Genomic DNA, 26132 nt, shown 5'->3' with positions numbered 1-26132 from the left:
ATTTATCATTTTGTGTATAACATAAAGTATTCTGAAAATTATCGTGTAAAAATTTAAATGAAATTAGAATGTTAGATCTTTATCCACACATTGCTTAGGTTTGTCTATTTTTTTTAAGATAGAATTAAAAGACAATAACATTAAAATTGAGAATAGCTGACTCATAAGAAATAGGAATTTTAGTGCAAAAAGGGACTAAGAGCAAGACTGGATATTGCATAGGGAAACTGAAGGATTCCATTTTTATTTCAGTGGGTAATGGCTTTTACTAGTGGTTTAACTCACTTTGTCTAAGTTCTTCAAACTCTCAGAGCCTTTTATTTATTAAATATTATTTATTTAAAAAATATATATGTAAATAGATAAAAATACAAAATTAGCAACATTTATTAAGACTGTATCCAGCACTGTGGAGAAATTGGAGGTCACGGGTTAAGTCTGCACAAAATTAGAAATATGAGAAAATTTGTAAACTGTAGCAGCCAATGTATATCAGTGCTCTGACTGTATGTTCAGAGAAGGAAGAGAACAATGTGGGCTTGAGGGCAATAGAGAAGGAATGAGAGTGAAATGATAATTAGATATGTTAGAAAACAGTGGCTTGCTTTGCCTGGTTCTACATTACAGGTACTTATTTACAGTATGCATGCATTTCTCATATTATAAGGAAGACAAACTTACACAGTTGTCTATTAGGATATTTGCACTATACCCTTCAGTTTCCTATCTGAAGTTCTTGAAGAATTGATAATTTCTATCATGCATCATATTCTTCATACTATCGGTATAAGGATTCTGATGGTGGTAAATCAGGAGAACATGGTGAGTACTCCACACTTCTATTGACCCCACCCAATATACTAAAAACCATCAGATAGGTAGTTGTATTGGTATATTACCTCTTCATAATTTTAGTGTCTCAGATACAGTACGTTGATTTATATAGCATTTCCGATAGGATTTATCAAGATCATATAATGTTTTATGAAAATAATTCTATTTTAAGATACTGTTTAGTTATAACTATAAAACTGCACACTTTTTTCTCTCAGAGGATCTCATGCAGTGTGATTTCTAATTTGAAATGAGGGGAAATTTGACTGATGCTCCTTGAATTAACAAGTTACCCATCTCTTAAAAATATTCACTACCTAATAGTTTCAAGATTTAATATCATAAAATAGTGTTAATTCCTAAATGATTCAATAATAAATTTTACTGCATCATTTCATTTTATCCTTTTTTTGTCCCCTGCCTATGAATTGGGTACCCCAGCCATCATTTCCCTTTCCTGGGTGCATGCATAACTCAAGATTATTTTCCTCTTGCTCTAGATCAGCACTGTCCAACAGAACTTTCCGTGATGATAGAAATGTTCTATAATCTGCACTGTCCACGACTGTAGCCCTTAGCCACATTTGCCTACTGAACAGTTGAAATGTGCCTAGTGCAACTAAGAAATTGAATTTTTAATTTAATTTAATTTTTATAGTTACATGTGGCAAGGGCTACTATATTGGACTGCACAACTCCAGATGCTTGTAGTCTAAATATGACTATAGAGTAGAACAGAGACTTCTTGTTCTGAGGGCATAATCACCTTTGCTTCTAAATTTTTCTTCCTGTGCCATCTATAATATCAAGCAATTTTATCGTGAATAGCACTGGGCTTTATTTTCCAGCGTTATCAGTTTATAGGAAGAATTAATGTAGCATGTGATCACAATTTCCTAGAGTGACTGCCAGTTATAGCAAGTGTGAAATAGTTCTGGTTGTGATAACTCATTCTATAATCTCCATTAAAGAGCTGAATATCTTTGAAAAGGAATAAGAATAAAATCATTCCGTATTTCTAATATTTCTTGGAATAATAAGAACATTTGAAGACAATATTATACATTTATCATCTATGTAGAAACTGTAATTTACCTAAAATGTTGACAATGGCCATTTTTCATGAGTTGACAATGAGTTGACAATGGCTGTTTCATACTTTATTTCAAGTTGAAATCATCACAATTCAAGTTCTAACTCTAAAAACCAAAAATATTTATGGAGGTAAAGTAACATAAATAATTTGAGCATCTAGTACCTAATAAAAAGAAAGATATCTTTATTTTCTTTTTTTGGCGACCTCTTTTTCAAAACCAGTGTGAAATCTAATTTTCAGAAAATAAATTTGTTTTTTTGCAAACCTTCATAAATAAGTAAAGTTCAAATTATGTTTTTAATAAGCAGTGCAATAACTAAATTAATAAAAATAAGAATGACTGCAAATGCCTAAATAAAAATATCTTTTTGGCCTCCATATGCATTATTGTGGGACACGGTGAAAGTACTGCACATAGGGACTGCCTTACTATGAGAGTAGCCCTGACCACAACACTTCTATTTCAACCACTGCTTAATGTAATGGCATTTCAATTGGCATTTTTCATTGAAACTGTCTGTGTACATGCACACACATACACACAAGGACATACACTCACAGTGAAACACGAAGATTATTATTTTAAACATTAAAATGAAATATCTCATGAATATTCCACAATTAGGGTTTGGCTAGCGTTTGCCAGTCCAAAGAATAAAACTGTATCCAACTCTGTGGAGATGGAAGTTGTATATTCTTATTTCCCGTTTGACAGTTACTCAAAGTCATTTTGAGGTTAATGCACAGCTTGATTTATAAAAAGGTAGCATAAATTCTTCTTCCAATATGCTAGTCTATTACTGTGTAGAGGGAAGACTCTCTCTTTACTTGTGGTGAGAAAGCAGAGTATGGTGAATGAAGGCTAATGATGAAAGGAATCACTTTTAATTCTTTTATAAACTTGAGTGGGATTTGTGGTAATCCAAAGTGGGAAACACGATAAAAAGCAAAAGAAATTTTAAATAAGAAGAATCTATAAATATTTTAAAAATATACAGGATTAGTTAATTAATTTAAATAGTTTACTTATAGTTGAGAAAACTGCTTGCCTAAGAACAACTTTGCGTAATTTGTAATGAATATGCACAGGAGAAGATTGTGCTTAAAATATGCTCTGAAAAATGTAGGTCTTTTAATAAAGTAAAATGCACAAAATGGTGAACACTCCAAGTTGTATATCACTCCTGTTGTTTCTTGGAGTCTTTGCCAGTCCTTGTAGTAATATGATCTTAAAAAAAAAAAAAAAAAAAGAGTTCAAAACAAAAAAATTGGAAACCCAAAGATCCAATAAACATTTCTTTTTTTTTCCGGAGGTAATTTATTAAGGTTTTGTTTTGCCCCCCCCCGCCCCACCATGGTATAGATTATGGAATAATCTATATTTCCATAAATTAGGATTATGTTGTAGATGTAGTTTAGTATTTTGATTTTTCCCCATCCACTTGCAATGGACATTTGCTACTTTTGTATTTGATCTCCATTCTATCTTTGTGTTGTAAGGAACAACTCTTCTGTCAGCAATTGGAATTCTGCTGTTTTTTTTTTTTTTTGAGGTAACAATGGTTTGTAACGTTATATAAATTTCAGGTGTACATCATTATATTTCAACTTCTGTATAGACTATATCGTGTTCCTCACCCAAAGTCTAGTTGCCATCAGCCACCATACACATGTGCCTTTTTCCCCTTTTGCCCACCCTACTCCCCACATCCCCTCTGGTTAACACCAATCTGTTCTTTGTATCTATTGTGTTTGTTATTGTTTGTCTTCCACATGTGAGTGAAATCATACGGTATTTGGCTTTCTCCGTTTGACTTATTTCACTTAGCATAACACCCTCTAAGTCCATCCATGTTATTCAAAATGGCAAGATTTCTTTTTTTATGGCTGAGTAGTATTCCATTATGTATATATATACTATCTGTATATATTCCATTATGTATATATATATATACTATCTGTATATATTCCATTATGTATATATATACTACATCTTCTTATCTAGTCATCCATTGATGAGAACTTGGGTTGTTTCCAGGTCTTGGCAATTGGGAATAATGCTGCAATGAACATGGGGGGGGTATAAATTTTTGAATCAGTGTTTTCATGTTCTTTGGATAAATACCCAGAAGTGGAATAGCTGGATCATATTATAGTTCTATTTCTAATTTTTCTGAGGAATCTCCATGCTGTTTTCCATAGTGGTTGCACCAGTTTATATTCCCACCAGCAGTGTATGAGGGTTCCACTTTTTCCACTGTGATTTTTATTTTGTGTCACCTCAAAACCAAAACAAACTGGATGACAAGTTAAAAATGACAACATCAATGAATAAATGGATAGAAAAACATTTGAACCATAAATGGTACATACACAGGCCATGTTTTGATACATTTAATTTAGGGCAGAAACATAATTATGCAGAATTCTGGCTTTAAAAACTGAATTAGTATTTATGAGTTATATTAAACACTACTTCTTGTCTGTTCTTAGTTTGTACAATAAATTCATATTCTAGGTTCAGTTTAGTTTTCATGAAGGAATCATGTCTATAACAGATACATTTCAAATATGTTTACAAATAGCTCAAAGACAAATTATATATGTTAATATTTCTGCTATTTTACCTTTCTCTTTCTTCTAAGTTAATACATAAGAAAATGTTTTGTTAATTTAGCAATATCCCTCAAACCTGTAGTAAGTTATCATTTCAACTTTGTTTTAACTCATTTTAATTCCAAATATAAATGTAATACTAATCATTCAAACTTCAATTAGGGGATTCATAAACACCTTGCTAAAGTTGAGAGATCCTAATTTTAGAGAAGGTCTATTGGGCCCCATTTAAATATTACTAATATATTTGAAAGTGTACAAAATTGGCAGTAAAAACTGGATGTTTTTACATGTAAAAACCTACATAATACCTGAAAATTTAGCTCTTCAGAAACAGAAATTTAGGTATTAAATTCATCTTCCATAAAAATATGTTTTAACTCCATAATATTGTGTAGTGTAGTTTTCTACTCTTAATGCAAATGAATTATTTCAAATATATACCAAATTTATTAGTAGGACTTTATGTTTAGCAGTGCATGAGCACTGTGCCAAATACACATAAGTGCTTAAGAAATGTTTATTGAAATACCATATATGGCAAACCCGCCCATTCTCAACAGTGAAAAAATGAAAGCTATCCCTCTAAGAACGAGAAAAAGACAAGGATGCTCACTCTTGTCACTCTTATTCAACATAATATTGGAAGTCTTAGCCAGAGCAATTAGGTAAGAAAACGAAATAAAAGGGATCCCAATTGGAAACAAAGAAGTAAAACTGTGACTGTTTGTGGATGACATTTTATATATAGAAAACCCTGTAGAATTCACCAAAAAACTATTAGAAATAATTAACAAATACAGTAAAGTTGCGGGGTACAAAATCAACATACAAAAGTCAGTTATGTTTCTCTACACTAACAGTGAACTAGCAGAAAGAGAAATCAAGAATATAGTCCCGTTTACAATGGCAACAAAAAGAATAAAATACCTAGGCATAAACTTAATTAAAAACTATAAGGTATTGTTAAAAGAAATTGAAGAAGACACAAAGAAATGGAAAGATATTTCATGCTCATGAATTGGAAGCACTAACATAGTTAAAATGTCCATATTACTTAAAGCAATCTACAGATTCAACGCAATCCCTATCAGAATTCCAATGACATTTTCGCCAAAATAGAACAAAGAATCCTAAAATTTATATGGAACAACAAAAGATCCCAAATAGCCAAAGTAATCCTGAGAACAAAAAACAAAGCTGGAGGCATCATACTCCCTGAATTCAAAATACACTACAAAGCTATAGTAACCAAAACAGCATGGTACTGGTGCAAAAACAGATACACAGATCAATGCAACAGAAATGAGAGCCTGGAAATAAAACCACACATTCATGGATAGCTAATCTTTGACAAAAGTGTCAAAAACACATAATGGAGAAAGGAAAATCTCTTCAACAAATGGTGTTGGGAAAATTGGACAGCCACAAGCAAAATAGTGAAATATACTGTTATGTTACACCATACACAAAAATTGAATCAAAATGGATTAAAGACTTGAATGTAAAACCTGAAACCATAAAACTCCTAGAAGAAAACATAGGCAGTACGTTCTTTGACATCAGTCTTAGCAGTATCTTTTTTAATATGTCTTGTCAGGCAAGGGAAGCAAAACAAAAAATACACAAATGAGGCTACATCAAACTAAAAAGCTTCTGGACAGCAGAGGAGACCATCAACAAAATGAAAAGACAACCTACCAATTGGGAGAAGATATTTGCAAATCATGTATCCAATAATGGGTTAATATCCAAAATACATAAAGAACTCATACAACTCAACAACCAAGAAACAAACAACTCAATTAAAAAATGGGCAAAGGATATGAATAGACATTTTTCCAAAGAACATATACAGATGGCCAACAGGCACATGAAAAGATGTTCAACATCACTAATTTTAGGGAAATGCAAATCAAAACTACAAAGAGATATCACCTCATGCCGGTCAGAATGGCTATAATTAAAAAGACAAGAAATAACAAGTGTTGGAGAGGATGTGGAGAAAAGGGAGCCCTCATACACTGCTGGTGGGAGTGCAAACTGGTGCAGACACTATGGAAAACAGTACAGAGAGTCCTCAAAAAATTAAAAATAGAAGTATCATATGATCCAGCTATTCCACTGCTGGGTAGTTATCTGAAGAACATGAAAACACGAATTCAAAAAGATACATGCACTCCTCTGCTCATTGCACCATTCATATATACCACATAGTTATAATCATATAAAATTTCAGAGTGTCTTATTTTGTTTCTGCTTTTGCTTTATCTGATTGTCATGATTCTGTCCCTCTAACTATGACTGTTGCCTACCCAACCACTATGTATTGCCTATAAAAAAGATCACTTAAATAGTACCCCCACTACTGAAATTTGTAGAAAATTTTAATTCTCTGTATCTGCTTTCATTGTGCTTCCCCTATCATTTTCCAAACTAACCTTAGAATAGTAGGAGTGAGATGTGGGAGAACGGTAAAGAAATTTAAAGTTACCTTATAATTTGTTCATAAGAGAGAGAAAATTAGAGCCAAGTAAAGGTATGTGCGTAAGAATATTTTCCCTACATATCTGAGTTAAATTCGTCATGCTTCCATCAAACTAAGCAGTGACTCTTTATATCCATATTTAGTAGCTAAATTTCTGTCTTGGTCATTCATCGAATTAAACTTAGTATTTTAGAGGAAACTCTTTTTGATTTTAAAGATAACAGTACATTTTCAAGTGGTAAACGTAAGGGTTGGAATCGCAATCTGGAGATTGAGGTTATTTAATCATGCATGTTTACGTCCCGATAGAGTCAGAGTTGAGTTTGTTATACATTGGTTGAACACTGAATTAAAAATGTTCTGGCATATTTATATTATCAAATATAAACTCTGTGAGGGCAGGGATTTTTGTCTGTTTTGTTCACTGATTATTCTCAGTGGCTAGAAAAGTGCCTGGCATATAAAAATTGCTTAATAAATATTTGTTGAATAAGTGACTAAACCTTCATGAAACTCATTTCTAACTAGAGGGTAAATATTCCTTCTAGGTTTGCAATATGTATATTTGCTTAAGTTTCAGAAATGGCATTGTGTTTTTCCCCCATTTTTTTTTCCTGGTTTTTAAAACCTTCAAAAGAATTTCAAGTGATGAAACACATTTTAAAATATTTTATTTGATGATGTTATTAAGGTAAAGTAGAACAAATTTCAAATGGATTGGGAGAGGGGGACTGCTTGGGATTAGGTCACTTTCTTAATTCTTCCTCTTGTATAGAGATATTGCAATGTGTATGCAATGTTTTTAAAAATGGTCTGTAGTATTCTTCTGCCAGTTGTAATAATGTGTAATACCTAAGTAAGATAAGAATAGAGTGGTAGTTTTAATTCCAATTGTCACTGTCCCATTTTTATTTTTGCTTATGTTTGCACGATATTTATAAAATCAGACACATAGACACTCAATTCTTTTAAAAGTCCTAGATTCACAATGAATAGAACACACCTATGTGTATGCATATGAACTTATAGTAAGTATAAATGACGTATTTTTATTCTCATATTCATAAAGGAGTATAAGGCCAATAATTCACAAGGGAATGAATCTTGAGAAGGTTTCTATATTATGAAATCCCAGTGCTCATCACTGAGCAAATGATGCTAAAAATACCACAGGCAATGGTCTTTTTGTGTTGTTTACTAGGATAGAGAATGTCTTCAGCATTAGCGTTACTCACTATTATACTTAAAATGTTTTATAAATGGCACCAACTGCTTAATACAAGAAAGTAGTTGGACCTAAAATATATAATTTTACATTCTGTGGTAAGAATTTATAAAATGAGATGTTTCAAGTTTATCTAGTTCATTTCTTGCTTCTATTCATGACCTAAACTGTCTCAATTGTTGCAACAAGTGCATTTATTCTAGTACTGATTGCAGATAGGAAGGTTTCTTTTTCTTCACTGTCTTCCGACCTGTCCATACACATATTTTTTAAAAATGCAGATGCACAGCTTTATGGTGGAAACATTATTTACTATAATACATTGGTATAATCAGACCATAATATCCATAGCAAGTTATTTATACAATTTCATGAGTCCTCCTGTTTTTAGAACCATTACTAAAATTTTGTTAATGTTATTGATTACCAATGAATATTGAGAACTTCCTTAACTAGATACTTATGTGCATTGATAGTTTTCTGTAATGGATTTTTAAATGACCATCTGTCAGCTGATCCTTTAAAACTGAATGTATCGATAACCGCAGTAATCCCTATTTAATTATAAAAATATAACATCTGATAGGGTTTAGTGCAGTGTGGTACAAATTTTGTTTTATGTTTATATAACATATCACCTACAAACAACATCCAGAAGCACATTAAAGTGTTTCATGATACTAGATATTAAAAGATATTTAATATATCAAATTGAGTATATCAAACAAATCAAATTGAGAATAGGAATTGAGAATTAATAAAGGAAATTGACAAAAATTTGCACATTATAAGCAAATACAAATTCCTTATTGAATTTTATCAGAAGAACTAGAAAACTGAAATAATTTGGCAGATTTAAATGAGTGAAAAATAATAAGCAAGAGGGAAAAAAGCAGCCAGAGAGACTGTTTGTTTTTTGACTCATTGTTTTAATTCAGTAAAGTGTTTTTAAATGCTTTTCATATTTTTAAACCCTAATAAAGCTGTTCCTTATAGTTGAGTAATTCTTATGTCAGTTTGCAGATGTGAAAACCCATTTTCATACAGGCTACGGTCTGCAACATATAAACAAATCCTCAGAGTTGGGGTGTCTTCTAGTCCAGTTCTCCCATTGAATGTTTGGATGTTGCTTTCTACATCATAAATGTGTAGGCTTAAACTGGTGATCCAGCTTCTATAGCAGTACCTCCAAAGATGGAATTCACTATTTCCTGAAAACCATTTTTTTTTTCGAGACAGCTTTAATCGGCAGTTGTTTATGTTGATCTGAAAGTTGCCTCCCTGAAATTTATACCTATTCTTGTTCCTCTCATCTAAAGAAAGAAAACTTTAATCCCCTTTTCACTGATAGTTCTTCCCATGTTTGAGCATTTGTTACATCAACCCCTCTCCTCTTTCAAAGGACTTTTCTTCTTTAATCCAGACTTCCTGAATCCCTCAACATGTTGTGATTCTTCGTCTCCTTTTATCTAGATCGAATTTACATTTCGATGCCCAGAAATGAACACACTGAATATTGTATAAAACACTCATTACCGATAGAAGAATTGCATTTAAAAGCCATATTATAACAAAGAATAATGATTATATTTTTGTGATTGGTAGCGAATATCCCTTTACTTTTCCTTAACTACTAACTTAAATGTTTTTAATTATTTTTATTACCTTTAACTATCTTGGGATATTATAGTATTATCTTCTGTATATTTTATCAATGATGAACACTTTTTTTTTTTTTTATGAGGAAGACCAGCCCTGAGCTAACATCCGATACCAATCCTCCTCTTTTTTGCTGAGGAAGACTGGCCCTGGGTTAACATCCGTGCCCATCTTCCTCTGCTTTATATGGGATGCCGCCACAGCATGGCTTAAGCGGTGTGTTGGTGTGTGCCTGGGATCCGAACCAGCGAACCCCCGGCTGCAGCAGCGGAGTGCACATGCTTAACTGTTTGCGCCACCCTACCGGTCCCAATGGTGAACAATTTTATAAATGCTCTGGGTCTCTTAAGATACTATAGGTATCTTATTTAATTTACCTTTCATCTTAATGTAAAAATGCATATATCAGATTCAAAACAAATCTGTCATTGGTTTCTTTAACAGGGTTGATTGGGCTAATATTTCCATTTAATGATCTTAATTTAAAACTGAGCATTTAGTTAACATACATTTAATTGTTGGCTTTAATAATTTCTTATTCCCTCTCTTTCTTTTCTCTTTTCTTTTTTCTTTGACAGTTTTCTGTGGGTTGATACAGAGAACCGTCACAATTGTGCCTGGTATGGACTTGTTGTCCGGGACGTATATATTTGCGGTCCTGTTAGCATGCGTCGTGTTTCAGTCTGGCGCCCAGGAGAAGAACTACACCGTCCGAGAAGAAATGCCAGAAAACGTCCTGATAGGCGACTTGCTGAAAGACCTCAACTTGTCGCTAATTCCAGACAAGTCCTTAACATCTCCTATGCAGTTCAAGCTAGTGTACAAGACTGGGGATGTGCCACTGATTCGAATAGAAGAGGGTACTGGTGAGATCTTCACTACTGGAGCTCGCATTGATCGTGAGAAATTATGTGCCGGTATCTTGGTGGAGGCTCGATGCTTTTATGAAGTGGAGGTTGCCGTTTTGCCGGATGAAATATTTAGACTGGTTAAGATACGTTTTCTGATAGAAGACATAAATGATAATGCACCATTATTCCCAGCAACGGTTATCAACATATCAATTCCAGAGAACTCGGCTATAAACTCCCGATATGCTCTCCCAGCAGCCATTGATCCTGACATAGGAATAAACGGAGTTCAAAACTACCAGCTAATTAAGGTGCGTTTTAAAAACACTTTGTTACAGATAGCTCATTTTTTAAAGACAAGAAAAAAAAAAGGATCTTAATGTACTTCAAATTTTGGGTAAGTCATCACCTCGATTTTTCAAAGTTCAAGAAAAGCATAGTGGAGAAATTTTATCAATGCAATTTGCAATTGCATGAGGTTTATGAATCTTCATTTTATGTATGTTCATTTCCAAGCGGTTGTTTGTGTTTCCCTCAATAATCTATTCTAGGGGTCAGGAGCTCAGCCCTGCTACTTACAAATCAATGACCTACCCAATATTTTACTTTTAATCTGTCTGGTCATGACTGCTGCAAACTTGACTTAAACAAGGAAATCTAAACATTAAGGATGGATCCACAAACCTGACTACCAGTTTTTCTCAGTGATTGTTTTAGATAGAAAGCTACATCTTGTCATTTGAAAAGATGCCAAATAAATTCATTTTGGGGGTAAATAGAACATTTTTATTACTAGAATTTCTACACATATATAGAATAATAACATATTTTTCATGATGATTTCAAGTCAAGGCAGTCTTTAAGCTTCTCTTGAGTCATCAAAATAAGACTAAATTTTAGCCAATGTGCTGTTAATGTTAAATATTTTCATTTTGTTCCTGTTCTTTGAAAACATAGAACATTCATTTGCTATAAAGGGTAAGTAAGCTTTTTAGCCAAAAAGTTTTGGTTAATCTGAAGAACCTATTTTGGCTTGATTTTGGTCTTGGGATGGGAAAGGCAGAGGGAAGAATAGGCGGAATATTTAGTATTCTTCAAAATATGTGCAGGGGGACCATGTTTATCAAGTGAAAGGGCGATTCTTTTCAATTACCTATATGGTATATAGAGTAGAATAAAACTCAGATTGGGGTGTGTGAAATACTTCAATGCATTTGAATGATCTTGGACAATATGTAAAAGAACAAATGTTCAGATTTAATATAGATATGGTAAAGGAATTTTCCAAGTTTTATAATCATTTTCTGACTATTCACTACCAGATTATGATTAACATAATGGCCAATGTTAGAAAATATTCAAAGAACACATAAATAAGACATTTTGATGTGTATCACCTGAAAATTTTGGCCTGGAGGACATGTAATAGTAGAAAACTGCTCAGCTGATGCCGATATGTTGTGAAGCTATATTTGTTTATAAATGCATTCAGAAATTGAAGGCTACAGATCTCTTGAGCGAATTCAAGTGAAATGCAGACTTGTGTGTGAGTATAAGAAGCAAAACAGAAGAAGAAGGGATAGATAATTTATAAACGAGCATTTTTACTTAAGGTCCCTGCAGTGGTATCTTCTTATCTGGCGAAATAGAAAAACAGGCAGGAGTCAGAAAGATATGGATCACAATTGTGTGCTTACCACTGACTAGACATCACCTCCTTCAGAAAGCTTAATCTTTCTAAACCTTTAGTTTCTTTACTCATAGTATGAGGATGATGATATAAATGTCACAGGGGCAGAATCGAGAAGAATAAGAATACGAGCAGATACGCCTGTATAGAAGATTTTTGGAGATGCTTTAAAGCATTTAACTCTTTACAGAAATGTGAGACATCACTTGAAATAGTAAGCTGTGTAGCAGAGTGGATACTATCTCAAAAATTTCTGTAATAGAATTTTCTGCAATGACAGAAGTTCTATAATCTGTGATATTTAATATGGTAGCTACTGGCCACATGTGGCTTTTGAGTACTTGAAATATGGTTAATGTTACGAAGGATCTGAATGTTTAATTTTATTTAAACTTAATTTTAATAGCCACATGTGGTTAGAGGCTACCATATTGGACAGCACAGCCTAAACAAAGAAAGACAGTTTATTTGGGAAATAAAAATTAACAGGTAAAATCAAAATGGGACCTTACCAAATTTAAATCACGTATTAGTAATAGAATCTCTCCACCCAACCATCCTGACAAAGGTGTTGTTTTGAAATACAGTGCTTTACTCAAAGAATAATTTTGTCATATCTCCCTCAGTGCAGCTTAATGAACTTCCAAGAAATTTCTAATTTGTCTTGAAAGCTGCTTAACAAATTCAAATAAAGCAAAGAAACCTACTAGCATAATTTTAGCTTTGTTAAAACATGTTTTCATTTGAATTTCTTTGAAAGATTGCCAGCAAATGACAAAAAGGCTCAGTAGAGGTTCTTAGATGAGTCTTGGAAATAGACATGCTCTAAAATTTCCTTCTGCTTTAGAATGTGCGATAAGCCAAAAGTGAACTATGTGATGTACCTAAAGTACTGGGGAATTTGTGTGGCCCCCTGGACAAATACTGTCCTGACTGCTTGTTAACAATAATGAGTATGGAACACAAAGCATAGCCCCAGGCATGCAGAGGACGATGACATGGGTGATATTAACTGAGTGCACTTTGACTTACAAAATGGTCCTGTCAAGAAAGTGGTATGTGTGCTGAGGGGATAGGGAGGTTAAATAAAAAGAAAGAAAAAAACAGGTTATGATTTATCCATAAACTTTATGTTACAATTTAAAAGTAAGTAGGCCAATCACAATAATTTATTTTAAAAGACCTTCTGTCTTGCAAATGAGAATTTAATTAATATTAATTTGTTCAATTTTTATTGACTAGACAAGACTAGCAAAATCACAGCTTATCCTAAATAAGGAAATATAAAATTTATATGAAAAGTTCAGATAGCAAAGGGAGAGAAGGGGGAGATAAAGAGAAAAGTTCTAAGGAAAAATAGGTCAATTTACGCATGAAGGGATCCTGCTATTGACAATTCTATATTAATTAACTGAAAATAAAGGCAGTGGTGGAAAAGATTTATTAAATGTATCAAAAATGTATATAATATAAAGTAACATAAAAAAATTAGAATATTTATCTTCAAAACTTTAATATATAAATATTTTAATTTAATTTATGCATTTTTTGTGATATTAGGTGTGCCTTGGCGTAAACAAGGAAAGCATTATTATTCTACATTTTAAGTATTTGGAAAATGCATTTCAGAGTGATAATTTATTTTGTTTGTGATCATATGACTAGTAAATGATAGAATTGGGAACCAGAATAAGGTCTTCTGACTCTTAGATGTGATTGACAGACACATAGACAGATGGATAACTTTGAGGGAGGAGATCACAGCAAGTTCATGATATAAGAAGAAGGAAGAAGAAAAAAAACAGAACGAATAAGAAAAAGGAGAAAGTGAGGAATGAAAGAATGAAGTGATTACCAAGTGATTCTGCTTAGTACAAAGAAAATTATGTTAAAATAAAACTTATCTGTGTGACCATGGCAAGATAAATTTTCAACTTTGTAAGAGATTTGATTAGTCTCTAAAGAAAAAAATATTTATCTACAAAAGTTTGTGATGTTGGTTGCCACTTGAAAAAATACTCAGAAGTGAAATCTCTTTTCCCTATGTTTCAAATAACGTCATGCTATAATGAGAATTTCCCGTGGTATTTTGATATAATTTCCCTTAATTTTGACTACCTATGCCAAAGATTTATAACTATATGTATCTATATACATATACATACATATATGTAGATACATATACATGTATGAATGTGTGTATATATATACCATTTTGTATATATTATAAACATACGTTATTTTATGTATATTATAAATATACCATTTTATTAAATGTTATTAAATATGAAACTAAAGTTAGACTTAGATTTGTTTTGAAATCTTGGATTAGAAAATCCAAATTGTGAAAATCTCATCTACCATTAGATTTAGTAATCTTGAATTGCCAAGAATGAAGCATCAAATAATATACCGTGGAGAAGAAGAGCAAGCAAACTTTATTACTCTGAAGGAATTAGTATTTCTTTATCTTATGTAACCATAGCTCAAAGTGATGTGTAGTATCAGGATGAGTGAGTAAAGATTCAATGATGCCATTACAGGCAGAATATGCTATAGTAAACAATATGTTTAACTGTTTTAGAAAGCATAGTTGCCTCTAAGGAGCTCAGAAGAATTTGAATACAGTGATTTCTTCATTTTTTCAAATATAAAATGACGTTTTACTTAGAAGTTCAGCCTTTCAGCTTTAAGATAACTTGATTTTTTATTCTTTGAATGCTATGATGTGCAGATTAACATTTTTGATCTGTGCTAAAAAGAAAAAGAGATGACATCAAATGCTAATGACTATTAGGTCCCTGGAAGCTGGGGGTTATTATCAAAGTGCACCTCCAGTGGGGAAAAAGGACAACATAAAACTCATTCTCTTCATAAATGGATCTTTATTAATGCTGTCAGGTCATATTAAAATGAAAGTGTGACACTAATAGGATTAAGTAACTTTTGACTTCATTACTATTATCAGAGCCCTGGTTAATATTCATAGTCCACTAATGCCTTTCATTAAATACACCTGTTATTAATAGTCCCACATGGAACACATCTATGTAGAACATTTTAGCTCAATTCTAGCATTTATAAATTGAGACTCTGAAGAACAAATGTGTTTCCAATTTGTCTGAAGAGCAAATGTGATTAGTTTACTCACCTCCTGTCCCTTGACCTGATAATAACAACTAACTATAAGAAATACTGCTAAATTTTATGTTGATTATTATTAGGTGGAGACTTACTGATCTGTTATTCTGTTTTTGACTGTATCTAAATAAAAAACAATTTGATGCTTAATTTTGTGCCTGCCAAAGGGAATGACTTAAAACCTAATATAAATATATCTTTATACAAGACAAAATTATTTGGTATAGAAATCTTTAATAAAAACACGAGGTTTGGTTATACAGATCTACTTGACTTCCATAATTCTGATCAATGCTAATAATCTAAGATAATAAATATCCCAATGTGGGTAGTTCATTTGGCATAAATTATTCTTTTTCTCTATACCCCTTTATAGTGACTATATAACAACACTTTGTGCTGTGGACACACCCTTTTAGTGAACTGAAGTATGATCTTCCATTCAATCTTAGACAAAAAAAATGTATGGATTGGTAAAGTTTTTGTATCAGAGGTGATGACTTCTTGTTCAGAGGTGATGATAAAAGCAATAAGGTCATTTTGGTGGAAACTTTCTGATTTTGTTTTAGTTTGATCTATAAAATAGTTTAGATAGCTTTATGCTTTTATCAAGCTTTATGTTTTATGCTTTTATGTGAATTTGGACCAGTTTTTGAAGAAATTATTCTTTAGCAAAAAATGTAAAATGTACATGAAAAATAGTTCTCACTTCAAAATCTAATATAAAGAAATTAATATTCTCCCTTTACTTTTATCAGTTTACAGTCATCTTCTAAAATCAATAAAAAAGTGTGAATAATTAAATAATTCAATAGCATAATTGATCAAATAAAAACGCTTTGACCAAAAATTACATTTTAGTATATCCTTGTTGAAATGTCTTTTAGTTTCTGAATGCAGGTAGAAGTTACCAGAGGAAGGAAAGTATTAAGTTCAATTTAATTATAAATTATAAAATTATAAAACAGCGCTTAATTTTCTTAACTATTTTTGAAATGTTCTTTGTCTTTTGCCTTCAGAAATTATTATATCTCCACCAATATTATTCTACAAGTATGTAATAATGCGTTTTATCTATAAAATGTTAAATATTCATTACTAGAGAGCTCAGTGCATCAAAAAAGAATATCCACATGCATGCACACACAAATATGTGTCTTTTCGCAACTCAAACAATAAAACTGTAGCTGTCCATATATTTCCCATTTGCGTGAAATGTAAGAGATAATTCTAGATTACCAGTTGTAAAAAACTTATTGCTTTTTTTTAATACATTGAAAGAATGTTTAATGGTATTATATTTTAATTGCTACATGTAGACATCTCTATACTTGCAGGTAAACCAAGAAATGTACATAATACAAAGTTATACAACAGGAAATACAAATTAAAAACCCTTTGAAAATAGTAATTTTAAACTTTGTTTCGTTAAGCAAAACAAGCAATTTTAAAAGTTGAATATTATAAAATGAAGTTTTGGGTTATTTAACCTAATTTACATTTGTTCTTGAGATCTCATTTAGTCAGTAATTTTATTTTATGGAGGATATTCTCATGAACATCTCTCATCGTTTTGCTTATTTTGAATATAGAAATCCATTATTTTAAGCTTCTCCAGTAGAATGAAGTAAAATTCTAAATAGAAAGCTGTTCTACTAAATATTGTCTTAGTTTTAAAAGTAATTGACTGCTAACTAATATCTTAGTCTAATTCCAATCATCTAAATTTAGCATATACTTAATGAGTGCCCAATGTACAAAGTCTTGAGGGATAAAAATATGTTTGAAAAATAGTCACTGTCCCCAAAGAGCTTAATAACAGGCATTATAGGGAGTATATTTTTACACTGATGATAGTAAGGAGGAAAACATATTTATTATATTAAAATAACATTTTATCTTAAAATGGTCATTATGCCATTAAGAACATGGAATATTCACCGTTTCAGGAAAGTTAAAATTTCCAAATCTACTTTTAGTAGATTTTCACCCAGCATCTTCATTAATTTATGATATTTTATTTTTTACTAGATTTGCAATTATGGCAGTGATACTTTTTGCCAACATTTATCTGCAAAACAGTTTTGAGACTGGAAATAAAACTTTTTTGATGAAACCCGTAATTCCTGTGCTGGTGGTGGTAATTACATGTCTTTCTATTATCTTAATTCTCAAACTTAGTATCTGTGACTCCAATTCCTCTCCTATATGCTGGAAAAAGTTAAATTTATCTTTATCTAACAGGCAAGGATATTATAAAAATTAATAAAATAAGAAAAATATATAAAATTTGCTGACTGCCTTGAAGAAAAATGTTCTATAGACAATAGCTATTGGTTTTGCTCTCTAGTTTAATTATAGCTTTCCCCATTTGTTCTAAAATTATGCTTTATACTCTTTAAAAAGCTTATTTTACAACCTAAACTTATTTTTCATACATATTTTATATATATATACAAAGAAAAATATGATAACATTATTCTCTTTCTTAATCAATGCCACTGGCTCCACATTTATTCTGGACCTAGTTCAATCTAAAACAAACAAACTTCCATTTACCTTCTTTAGTTTCTCTCTTGAATCAAATATCTCCTCTTCATTTGTCTTTGCCTCCTCCTGGCCTCCCATATGACTATGATAACTGCTAATGTGAATACTTTCTCATATACAGCTTCTACCATCTGGAATTGCTTTATTTACATCTCATTCATATGCCGTTGTAAAAAATAAAATTTCCTCTTTTGTCTTTTCTTTTTTCACACTGAAAATTTTTTCTATTTTCATGTTTCTTTTCTTGCAAGTCAATCACGATTGTCTTTTTGCAGTGCATTCTCTAGGAGAGATGTGTAATGACAAATTTGAATTTTTAATCATTCTAAATTAGATAGATTTTAAATATCATTTTTCAAGAAGGGAATTTGCTAGAACTAGCCTTTCATCGATGCTAGTATGGTTTCCTGGTTTATGAAGGGGCCAAGGTATTCTCTGAGGGCAAGAGTTTACTTAGAAGCATCCATTTAAAATAGCTTGGCAAGGGACAAGGAGAGCTTTGCTGTTGGCAATGGAAATAATAAAGTAAATGGTTAACAGAAGAACAAAGTGATGCTCTAAACAATCCAAGGATGCATAAATTAAAAAAAAACGATTTAATGGATTATAACTAAATTAAGAAGTGTAAAACTTTATAGATTACTTTTAGTTGAACATAGTGCTTTATTTAAGTCACTGAATGATTATATAGATGAATATGAAAATGCATATAGCTATCAAAAAGCTGGAAAACATAATCATGTTTAGTTACAAACTAATGAATATTCAATTAACTCCCAGATATTCAATTGCCTTCAATAAATAAATATAAAATGAAGGCTACTTACATTGGCTGAATACACAAAAAGAGTATAAGATTCTGCTGTTGAGTATTATATTCTCTACTTCATTTAGGAGTGACACTACTTTTTTTCTGAAGACTTAAGTATTTAACAGATTTTGCATGTTCAGGAGGCACTTAAACCTTTTAATTTTACTGTGAGGAAAGTGATTCCTAAAGGATCAGCAACAGATAGCTATACCATTTCCTTCAACGCTGTATCACCCTCTCAGATAACGTCATTATCCTAGATTCCAAACCCAGTCTAGAACTCTGTAAGTTGAAGAAGTAGCGATGACCACTGTATCATTTTTAAGCCTTTGAAAACCATTGTATTGAAAGGGAATGCATCTTTAAATAGTAGTACTCACGGCACTGGAAAAGTGAAAATTTCTTCATTGGGGATGATATATATGGTACCTGGAGCATTGTTGGCTGGCTTCTATATAGGCTAAACTAGTTTATCCATCTGTAGCTTTTAGGATTCTAGACATTTCTCTGAAATCTATTTTCTCCAAAAATTCCACCATGAGTTTTCAGGCATATTTAGGTGCCTGGAGTTTTGCTTTAGTCCTTCAAAGGATGCTTAAGATCAAATACCTAACTGGTATTATGAAAGGATTTTTATAAAGCTAGAGATCTCACATAGAAAACCAGTTTACGTGCAAAATAACCAGATTAATAAAATTGAAGTTTTACTCTCTCAGAAATCTGAATTTTTTATAGTTTATCTAATAGACACGACTTCTTGAGCTATATTTGTCTACACCAATATAATTATACTGTGGAAAATTTAAGTAATTTAAAATTTTTCTCCACTTGTTTTGTGAATGTTTTGTGAATAGTAATCTCATCTTAACTATGTCTGGTCTTCTATAATATAGACTGTTAAAAGTTTGAGGCAAAAAATTGACTCCTGTCTGAGATGATGATCTACATACCCCACAAAATAGTGACTGGCCTTATTTGGGTATTGATGAATGTAAAAATAGCATTTTACCAAATAACTTCCTGATATTACCAGACAACTGTGGAATTTGGTAAAGCAATTATTTTTGTTTTCTTTTTTTTCCGCCTTAAGGCATAATGTCTTAATTAGATTAGATACAGTTTGTAAGTAAACATAAACTATTGTTTTATATAACCTCAAGAGTTATTCCAAAGTATCTCCATGCTTTGCTACACAGTTTATTGACAATCGTTTCATCTGCTGCAGCTGTGAAGCTTTCTTAAACTTGTGATTGCTTCAATAAGTTAGTGACAGTTGATTCACTCATATTTGCAGTGCATTGCCACGAGTTATCAGCAGTTCTTTTTACTGACAACAGCGTTTGCGTTTTGTTAGTGTGATATTGAAAGACTTTTTTGGTTGTTTTCTTCCTCACAAATAACTGACTGCATAAGTCTGTGCTTTCACACATGTTTAGCAATTTCTGTTACACAAATAACTGGATTTGCTCTCCCGTTGCAGTTACCAGTAGTTGCTTTAAAAGATAGCTGCTTATTTTGATGATTGCTTAAGCAATATTTGTAGTTATTTTAAGTGTTGCTTTCTTTAATGATTTCCACAGGGAGAGTGGACAAATGACTTGACCTGTAGAATTCAGATTCCATTTTTAAATTAAAGAAAGAATTATCTTTGTTTGCCTTGTATATATCTTTGTGTCTATTTTTTCACCTCTATTTTATCCTCCTCTGGTTTTCTTTTATCTCTTTGCATTGTATAAAATGAGAGTGATCATATAATTTACCCTCCAAATAAAGACAATTTTGAAAGTGAAAGGGGCCCCTTTTTAATAATTAAACAGGGACTAACAGAATATAGTCACAATATTTAAAACCCTAAATATCTAAAGTAGTTCTTTCTTTGCCGTTTTATGTTCCATCTTCTTCCTGAAGGTCTGGACTACCTTGAGCCAGAGAGCTGCCACTTCCTGCATAACATCAATGAAGCCAACTATTACTTGCACAAACTCAAACTGCACTTTCCATTTATTTTAGCTAAGTGACTCTCAGGCTGAGTTAGCTCAAGTGGCAAAAAATTAGCTTGTAAAGAATTATATGGCAACAGACATGCTGTCATCAAATTTATGTAGAGTGAATCCTTTTTTGAGCTGGCATTGTTCATCTCATGTAGTATGCACTAAAGCTAAATAGGCAAGAGAATGGCACGGAAAGCAGGTGTAATTTCATTAAAAATTCTTTTATTTTGGACATAAGATTTCCTTCATCATTATTCAAATATATGAAGACAATCTGTCCTTTGCTGTCACCAACTAACTCGCAAAAGTAGGAGAGATTAGACTTCTGGCCAAGGTTCTAAACAATTAAGGTTTAAAGAAGCTAAATGTGTTACCCAGTTTCTCCTTTTCTACACAGTTTTCCCTAAATAGCTATTTATCTGAAGGCCATTTGAGTATAGCCTAAAGAGAGGGTGAACTAAAGAACCTTTTGCACGTCTTTCCAAAATAAGAATTAGCTTGTAGATCAAGAGCCTTGAATGGTTTCCGTAGGAGAATAGTGACTTTTTATCTGCATGGAGGTATTTTTCATAAATCCTTTTAACAGAATAGTTTATATTTTCACTTATTATACTGGTTTGAGAATAATTGATACCATTGATTCAATATCAAATTTGCACTCTGTTGTTGTTTCTCCATTCACCAACATTAAAAAATATGTCACCAATAATCATTTAATTGTTTTTGCATCGTATGTTTTGTTTTTTTACGTGGACTTGCCTGGATTTTTCATTAAGGATTTTGGTGACTATATATATATTTAAAAATATATGAAATGTATATAATATATAAAATATATTTTAAAATATATAAATATGGGCACTTAAGCCACCATCAGAAGATATCTGAATGGTGACTTAAGTGTCCATATCCTATTCTAGTAGAGCTAATTATTTTCTTAAAGATAAATTTAAATGTTTCCCCCAAAAATGTTCTATGTGGATTGACTTGTCGAACCAGATATGATGCAGAATTCTACTTTAAAAGTCGATTGTGTATATCAGGATTACTGATCTTTTATATGACATTATTCATGAAAAGTGAAGTGATTCAATGAATCAGTAAACACATTACAAGTATGTTTATTTTGAAACTTGCCTTTAATTCTTAGAGATAACTTGAATATTTTAGCATAGTCCCTAATAAAAATAGTTGAATTAGATTTAAGTATATAGTTAATTGAGTTAATAGCAATTGCTACAAACCTAAATAATTCTGGTGATAAAAATCAAGTGAAATACAAAATGTGGTATAGAGTTCAGTTGGTTTAATAATCCAGTGGTTTAATAGTATACATTTGATTTTAGAGTAATGATGTCGTAAAATGGAAATTGCTTATTATTAGGTTCTTTAACTTTACATTAATTAAGTGTTGTTCTTCCATCTGTTGGCAGTTTGCCAAATCGCAAATGATTTAGATCAGAGAAAAACGTCTTTCTCAGAAGTTAAAATTGGTATTTGCTAAATGTTTACCAGTCTACTCTCATTGATAGGGTTTTATTATTATTATATTTCAAAAATATATATCCCAGTGTTGTCAAATTTTTGAGAAATTGTGATTTCATTAAATTAGAGTTTGATAATCAAAACATAACTTCAAAGTCTATCACCTGAGCACCACTTTAATATTCAGGCTTCTTTGTGAATGCTATTATGTGCATGAAAGTAATTTAGCATAATTCTATATAACTAATCTTTCAAACCCATAGTCAATACTTTGTTATGCTGTAGTTAATAATCAAATTAGAGTGAATCATATCCTTTCCCATCACATTTTTCTTCAGAATACTTTAAAACTACTTCCTAGAAATTTTCTACTTCAGCAAATGTATATCAAGACTATCAGAAAGCATTTTTTAAATCTAGAATTATTCATGGGTTTGGATAAACTCACATCTCCATTAGATGTTTTTTTGTGTTTTTAGCAAGCTCTCCTCTTTAGTTCAGATCAGCATGGTAGCACTCGTGTTCTTGGTTTCCATTACGTATAGAGTATTTTACAAGGAGCAGCATCTTCCCTCTTCTAAGAGGATAGGTCAAAGCAAATTTGTGTGTTTATTTAGAATAGTAGGAATTTTTGAAGGGAATTTCAAATTGGACTTTGTAGGTATCACAAACCTCAATGTAATGGACATCATTAATAAAGAGATTCATCTTTCAACAATTTATTTTGGTGCAGCTACATTCCCTTTGAAGATTTTTTGGTAATTGTATACATTTCCTTAAACCATTTCTCTTCAAACTATTGGCTTCTTACTGAGGCTGTGATAACATACAGAGTCTGTAGATACCTGCAATTTCAACTTCTGCTTTGACTTCTAGAGGGGAAATATAAGCATTACACTGGCTTTGACATATAAGACTTTTACATTAATTTTTAGTCAAGAGTAAAAAATAATTTTCTTATTTTTACCACATTGCCCAGTTATCATGTTTTAATCACAGTGACTTATTAATGCTATAGAATGTTTTGTGGACATTATAGTTTGGAACTCAATTTTGAGAACATTTTATTCTAAAAATCTTATTAAGACATGTGACTTTCCAAATATAACATTTTTTTAATTACAGTTTACCCTGTATATCTTTTTGTCTTCCTCCTTTTAAACTGACTTGTTGCTGCACAAGGACTGAAAACAGCTTTGCTTATGTTTTATCTTAACTGGTACACTTTATTTAATGTAGATCATAAAAAAGGAAACAAAATCCCCAAAATGTCCCAATTCAAAAGAGAGTTAAACTAAAAATTCCTTTCTACCAACTTTTTACTTTTGAAGCATTTATTTTATAACCCTTAACTGTCAAGAATTGTATCTTTTGACATTTATGACAGCTCTTTTAGTAGAATAAGGGAAAGACATTGTTATAATAGGTAAGGGATGAACTAGATCAACTTCTGGGTAGATTGCAAATAGTGTTGTCTGCTGTCATAATCTTGTTTTTTCCAGTATCATTATTACTCAATATGATGCAAATTAATTAAGATATGTAGTGAGCTATGGAAAATTTCCCACATTTTGTCATAAACCTATGTTTACTGACTGTACGTTAATAAATCACTAAGCAAAGCACAAAACTCTAAGAATCACATTAGAATATTATGAAAATATCTGTAAAACCTAGATATTTAGACCACTGTGGTTTTTCATATAATATTGTCACAGATCAAATATATTCACCATTTTTATTTAAGAAATAATAGACAATATTAAATTTAAATTTACATAAATGTAACATAAATAGTTGACATTTATTCATATCAGATAAATAGAATAATGGCTTCTATGTATATATAACATTTCCCACATTTTCAGTTTTTCTTTGTCATCTATAGCTTTAGCTCTTATTGGATGAGAACCTGTCTTGGAACGTACATCAAAACTTGATTTTAAAATTTTAGTTGATAACCAAAAGTCAGCTGAGGAAATCAAGATTTCTCCAGTTCTGTAGTCAGATGGTTTGATCATTAGACACTTGTTGGATTTCCTTAAATTCAAGTATTATATTTTAAATATGTATTGATTTTACCACCTATAATTTCAAGCTATTGTATAAATCTTGGAACTTTTAAATGGTACTTTCATTGGTCACAAATAGAAATTAGTTTGCTGCTATTCTGGCCTACCCTACAAATAATCAAAGTCAAAAGTTTCTTCTCCTAAAAACGTTTAATCCATTATATTTTCATAAAACTAGGTATTACTTATTGGTAATTTCAGCATTTTTAAAAGTATAATTAACCACAAGATAAGGTCTATACAAAAACATGTTTAGTTATAATCAGCTGACTGCCCTAGAAAAGTGATGTTTGTGCAAATGATTCTAATGCACAAATGTGATTAGTTTCTTTCCATTTATATTTCTCGGCATCTTTTCTGGTTATTTGCTGGACCCTACAAGTATAATTGCAGTTATACTGATTTCAGAGTAAAACTTTTTATTTGGATACAATTTAGTCTTCTTCTTTTAGGATTCTAATTCTCAATGTGTTGGCCCAGGGTTTCTCAACCTTGGCACTATTGACATTTGGAGCTGGATAATTCTTTCTTGTGGGATGGGGTGGGACAGGGGCTGTCCTCTGCATTGCAAGAACTTTGTTGGTACACCTGGGCTCTACCCACTAGATCCCAATAGTACCCTCCTGCCTAGTTGTGACAACCAAAAATATTTCCAGAGTTTGCTAAATATCCCCTGTGTGAGGTGGCAGGGTGGGGAAAGTGGATTCTTCGGTGGAGAACTACTGCTTTAGCCCATCCTTGCATGTCCTAGTATGGTAAGAGCAAATTTTTTTTTTTAGTAACTCCAAGGGCAGGTCAGGTTGTTTTGAACATTTCCCCAAACCTTCAAATGATGAGCAGTTCCAGATGAGAAAATACTTCACAAATGTTTAAACAATAAATGCAATTTGAACAGTTTCTTAAATCTTAGGGGTCATAGGTGGAATAGTATTAGCACATATAACAAGTTTTTTGATAGAGATTTTATGAAGTAAGAGTGCTTTTTTTAATTTGCAAAATTATGGTAATTAATTTTAAATATAGAAGTCACTTTGTTATCTTTGTAACAGAAAAGGAACACAATGCCAAATGGTAGAGCAGAGTAGCCTGAGAGATGATTTTCTTCTTCTGATTTCAGATGGGATAAACAGTTCATTAATTACACAAAGGTATTTCAATATTTATTCTATTTTATTACATATCAAGAAAATACATTTATTATTAACACTAGCAAAATCTTAACTTATGCAATGAATCCACTTCATAAATTGAATATTTATATTAACCAAATATGTGTGTCCTTTGCCAACTTAATTTCCAATGTTAGAATAAAAACTTAGAAGAATAAAATTGATATTTATGAGTATACATGTTTGTAAAGGTGTTATAACTTAAAGGAGCTCAGCTAGCAAAGAAAAGTTTATTCTTTTCATTAATAAAATCATTATTTTTCTGATTTGACTTCACGGTCATATAAGAATTGTTAGTAGTGTTAAAATAGGAAACTTTGAAAAAAACTATTTGCTATTGTTAATAAGGATAAGAAATGATAAAAATTAACATCTAGAATTAGACAAATTAAGAACTAATTGAAGATATAGTATATGAATGGAACACAGTTTGCATTGGTATATGATAGCACTA

General features: G+C 31.6%; 1 protein-coding gene across 1 annotated transcript in view; it reads left to right on the top strand.

Annotated features, from left to right (window-relative positions):
• Nucleotides 1–26132, top strand: part of PCDH11X (protocadherin 11 X-linked) — a 92369-nt gene that overhangs the window by 36461 nt on the left and 29776 nt on the right. Inside the window, exon 2 of the mRNA XM_004436744.3 lies at nucleotides 10497–11080. Coding sequence (XP_004436801.1) covers nucleotides 10541–11080 — 540 coding nt within the window. The 5' untranslated portion in view covers nucleotides 10497–10540. The remainder of the gene's footprint in view (nucleotides 1–10496; nucleotides 11081–26132) is intronic.

Source organism: Ceratotherium simum, chromosome X (assembly GCF_057802395.1).
Source record: "Ceratotherium simum simum isolate JZ-2026a chromosome X, ASM5780239v1, whole genome shotgun sequence".
NCBI classification, from domain to species: domain Eukaryota; kingdom Metazoa; phylum Chordata; class Mammalia; order Perissodactyla; family Rhinocerotidae; genus Ceratotherium; species Ceratotherium simum.
Note: the sequence above shows the minus strand (reverse complement) of the source record. Positions and strands in the feature narration are given on the sequence as shown.